Source organism: Peromyscus leucopus, chromosome 2 (assembly GCF_004664715.2).
Source record: "Peromyscus leucopus breed LL Stock chromosome 2, UCI_PerLeu_2.1, whole genome shotgun sequence".
NCBI classification, from domain to species: domain Eukaryota; kingdom Metazoa; phylum Chordata; class Mammalia; order Rodentia; family Cricetidae; genus Peromyscus; species Peromyscus leucopus.
In genome coordinates, this window is record NC_051064.1 from 97,470,078 (window position 1) to 97,476,077 (window position 6,000).

The window sequence follows — 6,000 nt, forward strand, 5'->3', positions numbered from 1 at the left end:
AAAGCTGTCACTTGACATGAAAATTTCAGAGATTTGAATGGATTTATTAGAAGGAAAAACTGAAGTACAAATCAGTCTTCCAGATATCCTTAATTGTAATCTATTTACCTTATTTAATTCTTAAGATTTAAATCTTCAGGGAGTGACTATATGAGTTACTCACCCTTACGATTTGCTTGGGCTTTCTATACATAAAATCAGAATACCACATATTTCCCTAATGTTTTCAGGAATACATACAAGAAAACACGTATAAACTTGATGAAACATAAGCTACTACAAACTATTGTAGATTGTTACACAGCAGCATGTTACTCTTAAGTACTAGAAAGATACCTTGTAACTCCAATTAGTACCATTACCGGGAAATAATAAAATTATTTCCACAGAGTCAATAAATGACTTGCCTAAATATTTTTCTTTAAAAAAAAATGCTTCAACATATAAGGTCACTTAAGGTTCTCCAAATTCTTTTCCTTGCATTCTTTCAAGTAGCTTGTTCTAGATTAGAACATCCACTCGCACACTACATTCAGTGAAATGACTGCTACATAAGAAGGTTCTCTTTCCACGTGTGTGCAGCCTCCTAATCCAGCAAAGTACCTTCAGCACATCAGGAAGCATCTTCTGTAACTTCTTTTCTCCTATTATACAGAAGCACTGCTGGAGCATTTCCTTTTTGTCTGATATATAGAAACTAACTGGTTTTAATGAAACAGTCAGATCCAGTCCACCTTCTTCAACATCACTGTGCTCTGCCAAGAATAATTCTTTTTCCAGAGTTGGCAGAAGACACTTGGTTTCCTACAAGTAAAAAAATAAGGAATTATTAAATAACACTATTTAGAATACTTAGAGTGTATGCATGACACCATCTATTGTCACTGAATCACTCTTCATTAAACACTTCTAAATTCCTTTTGTTTGCACAATTATCTATCTAAAGTCCGAAGAGAAAATTTAGTTGTTCATCACTCCTTAATTTTACTCTTCACTCTGCAGTTAACACAAGGAGTTTTAATAAAAGAAAAACATAACTCAGAAGATACAAATGAAAATATACTCCATGAGGACTATTTCCTAAAATTTTGGACTTGAAGTAGTAGGAGATTCCTTCAGGGGCCATTCATCCAAAAGATATAAATGCTTTATCATTCTACTTAAATTCATATAAAGAAACAAAACAGCAGCAAGTGTTACAAACTACAATTAAAAAGCCATATTCCAACCACAAGCTATCATTTTTAACTGCTGTATGATTTACTCATATTCAAATGGTTCAAATAGTTTCAATAATTTAAGACATTTCTGACAATTATACTTCCTATCCCCATAACTAGTCCGTCTTTCCAAATCTACTTCCAAAACTCTGGTCCATAATCTTTCCTAGATTATAGCAGCCATGGAGCTGCATTCCCCATATTCAGTATGAGACTTCAGTTCTGTATACCATTACAAGATGAATTTTCTAGAATGGGTCCTTACTTATCCTAGTTTAAAACCATGAAATGAGTCCAAGCTGTTCTTGTGATACCATGTTCCACCTGGCCCTACATGCTCACTTTTTAGGTTCCCAGCACAAGGACCTTCTCTGAATTACTCAAATACATACCTCCTTCTCTCAGCTCATAGAGGTGGGATTTCTGTGTACCTTTTCTTTAAGACTGCCTTTCCTCCCTCCTTCCCCTACACTACACCATATCACAGGATTAACAAGTGCAGATGCTTATCAGATATGAATCTGAAAGGCCACGTGGGGTGGGAAAGCATAAAAGATCTCTAATTTTTTATTTTCTTTTTTCAATTTACAATTGTCTGTTGCTAATATATGGGTATACAATGTGTGACTTTACACTCACACACGGCAGTCAAGGGACAACTTCTGAGAGTAGGTTGGCTCCTTCCACAGTAGTTTCAAGGATGGAACTCAGGTGCAAGGCTTGTGCAGCCCCACTGAGCCATCTCACTGGCTCTTCAAATTTCTTTTATGAGAGTGCTTTTTTAGGGTAGGCAAGATGGTGTCCGTCTTTAATCCCAGCACTAGAAAGGGAGAGGCAGATGGATCTCTGTGAGTTCAAGGCCAGCCTGGCCTATACAATGAGTTCCAGGATAGTCAGGGATACATAGTGAGGCCCTGACTGAAAACAAATAAAAAACAAACAAAAACCAATTAAGCCTGTAAAGCCCTACAAGTTCTGATAAGCATGTAAGGAAAATATTATGAACTACTGTGCAATATACATAAACTTCCCTACTCAATCCACAATAAAAATTAAAGCTATAGGCTAGTCTAATTAAGATTTACCCCAGCACTCGAGAGGCAGGTGGATCTTTGTGAGTTAGAGGCTAAATAGTATCAGGATAGCCAGGGCTACACAGAGACTCAAATATAAACAAAAATATCTACCACAAAGTAAAAATACTTGATACAACACAGAGATCCAAAACACCAGACAGGGCTTATTCCAAGACAGTACATACAGTTTAGTATCAACTAGCTTACCAATAACTAAACAACAAAATTACACTAGCAGATACAATCACATAAACAGCATGCCAGGAAGCCACATGATAAAGACATACCCACCAGTTGAAGAAAATTCCCTAACCTGACCAAAGCCACCTTTCACAATCTGTCCCAAATATACTTACTAAACAACATTAGAACAGTCCCACTAGAGCTGGGTGTATAACTCAGTGCTAGAGCATTAGCCTAGCAGGCTCAAGGCCCTGGGTCCAGTACAGAAGGAAAGGAAGAAGAGAGGAAGGAGAATCTTACTTTAAAAACAAAATGGAAAGAGAATGCCTGTTGTCACTGCTACTATCTAACACTACACTAGATTTTGATAATACAAAATTAATAACAAAAAAGTGCTAAAAAAAAAAAAGTAAAAAGTCTAGTATGATCACAGTATTACAGAAAATCACGAATAACAAATACCATGACTAGATAGAAGAAAAACCATATAGATAGTTGCACCCACAAGTCCCAATTTAAAGCTGTAATGTTAAAGAGTATGAGGCTGGAGACGGCTCAGCAGAACTTGCTGCTCTTCAGAAGATGGAAGCTTGGCTCCCAGCACCTACAGTGGTCTTAATATCACCTATATCCAGCTCCAACAGATCTCATGCCCTCCCTCTTCTGTCCCCTCTGGACACCTGTATTCATGTGCACACACTCAAATGGGACACACACACACACACACACACACACACACACACACACACACTTCTTTTTTAATCTTAAAAACTGTAAGAAAAGAGTCGGCAAGGTGGCTTAGCGTGTAAGGGTGCTTGTTGCCATCCTGACAACCTGAGCTCAATCCTTGGACTCCATGAACCACCACCTGCAAGTTGTCCTCCCACTCCACAGTGGCTCTGGCACACATGCACACACACACACACACACACACACACACACACACACACACAAAATAAATATACGTAAAATTTGTTAAGTACTAAAAGAAAATACAGAACTATTTTACAAATTTTAAGATCTTCCAAAACACAAACTCTGAAAAGCGAAAGAAACTACCAGCTCTGGCTACAAAGAAATCAAAGGCTCCAGCATCCCATAAACAAAGTTACAACATTTTCTGTATAAGCTACACAAAGGTTTAAAACTAAAGCTTAATATAAATACGTGTAAGACTCCTCAGTGAAACACCAGAATAAAAGAACAACAGGCAAAGGATCTATACAACTATACAAGGAATTAAATAGAAAATAAGAATGTAACATGTTTAGTATCACTAACTATTCATCAGAAAAATACATATTAAAACAATGTTAGCCAGGTGCAGTGGCACATGCCTAAATTTAATCCCAGTATTCAGAAAACAGAGACAGACAAACCTTTTTATTTTTGAGGCCTGCCTGTTCTACAAATTCCAGACCAGTAGGGACTATATAGTGAGACCCTGAATCAAAAGAAAAAAAGGGTAATATTCACTTGTCCCTTTAGTCTGACGACAGCTCTCTGAAAGATGACAGACAACAGGAATGGGGCGGTGGGACACACCTATAATATCAGCATTCCAAGGATGGAGGCAGGAGGATGGATGCTAAGTTTCAGGCCAGCCTGGTCTACAGAGCATACATACAGCAAGTTCCAGGTTAGCCAGGGCTACACATGGGGGGTGGAGGAGAGTTAGAAGGATAACATACACTAGTGAATATTTACAAAGACGAATATTTGTGGCTATAAATCAGTAAAGTCTTTCTTTAAAAGCATTTGGTTCTATTTCCCAACACGTCTGTTTTGCTCTAAAAAGATTTTGGTTCACAGATCAAGGGTTTAGTCCATCTTGGCTGTGAAGCTCTAGGACCGTCAGCATGAAGCATTTGGTCAATATATCATCTGCAGCCAGGAACTAAAGAAAAGGAATTCATCGCTTTTTTTTTTTTAATCCATCGCTTTTTAAAACGCATATACTTTTGACATTGCAATTTCACTACTGTAGCTCTATGCCTATGTAACTCTTGCACAAGATCCATGAACATGTTCCATTTGGTATTTTATGTAAAAATTAAGAAAACTAAAAACCTAAATATTAATCAATAAAGATATGTGGATACTGGGAAGTCCCTAAAACACACCATGTATGGAAGGAACCCCATTCAGTGCCGGCATATTACCCAATTATGTTCGTAAAAGGAAACCATTAAAAAGTGGCTGCATATCAACAGAAGGTATGCAGATCAAGCGGTAGTACAAAGGGCTTTCAACTTCTGCCTTAATCCCGTTTTCCATGGATTTTAAGAACACCTTCGTTTAATTGTAAGTTACAAACTACTGTTTTTAAATGGGGGTATCGCGACAGGTTGATGACGCACAAAAACATTTTTTGGTCCCAGGTGTTGAATTCAAATGTAAGAACTATGAAATTCTTGCAGTTGTGACTGTGGGTAAAACTTTCGAACTTGGGTCTCAGCTGTCTGAATTTTTTTTTTTCATGTGTAATGTGAAAATAATCAGAATCCATTAAAACGGTAATGTATGATCAGGTGCTTACACCGGCATTTGTTAACTAGTTCCCGACCCCACGGATCCTCTACCGAGATCGGGAAAACCACGAGTAAAAAGAGCCACGAAAAGTTTAATAGGAAAGGGGTACTGAGCGGTAAATTCAGAAACTTGCAAGTTCATAACATGGGGACGGGTTCCACCGGACTCGGAACAGAACCGGCGGCCCTGGGGACCCTGGCACTAACAATGAGCTCCTGTGCGCGCCCGCCCGGCTCCGCAGCCCGGCTCTTCTGAGGGGCTGCAGCTCCGGGGACCGGCGCGAGGCGAGGCACGCACCTGCTGCAGGGAGCCCGAGACGCTGGAGGACGAGTCGGTGCTCCTCCGCTTTCGGCGTTCGCTCCGTTCCGCGCCGCCCGCCACACTCGCCCCGCCGCCGGCACCCCCGCAGCAGCCGCCGCTCCCGCAGCCGCCCGCGGTACCGCCCAGCACGGGCACCAGGTCCGGGGCCGCGAGCGCAGCGGCCGCCTCCTGCCCGCTCCGCTTGCGCCGCTTCTCCCGGGAAGACTTCTTCCCCGTCATGGTCCCCGCACCGCAACCATCAGCGACAGCCAGCCGTCTCTGCAGCAACAGAACACCGCTTCCGTAGCGGCCGGCGGGGCTGGCGCAGGCTTGACGTCACTTCCGGTCCCGGCGCGTTTCGCAGGATGTCGTTTCTGGAGGAGGGACCCGGACGCTAGCTGCTGAGGTGGTCTTCAGTTCGGAAGGTGACGTGTGTTCCAGTCGGACTCAATGTGGTTTGGTTTTTTTTTTTTCAACCTCAGCGAAGATCCGAAGGTGGAGTTTTCCAAAAAAAATCTTTGCCTTTTGGGTAACTCTTTGTAGTGTTTCTCAGCTTACAAATACGTTCGCGAGTAATTCTCCTTTGCCTCCAAATTGCACGTGTGATACCAACAACAATATAGCAATAAAAAGAATTTCAGGGGGGAAAAATGTTTCCTCTCATTACGACCTCACTTGGGCAAATTGTT

The 6,000-nt window shown here is 41.0% G+C and overlaps 1 protein-coding gene across 2 annotated transcripts in view; it reads right to left on the reverse strand.

The window, feature by feature from the left end:
• Positions 1–5,652, reverse strand: part of Caap1 (caspase activity and apoptosis inhibitor 1) — a 52,272-nt gene extending 46,620 nt beyond the window's left edge. Inside the window, exons 1-2 of one of the 2 annotated variants that reach the window (XM_028870322.2) lie at positions 5,309–5,652; positions 604–804 (exon numbers count right to left, since the gene is read on the reverse strand). In XM_028870322.2, the coding sequence (XP_028726155.1) occupies positions 604–804; positions 5,309–5,551 (444 nt within the window). In that variant the 5' untranslated portion in view covers positions 5,552–5,652. The remainder of the gene's footprint in view (positions 1–603; positions 805–5,308) is intronic. The other variant, XM_028870323.2, reaches the window with a different exon arrangement.
• Positions 5,653–6,000: the final 348 nt, after the last annotated feature.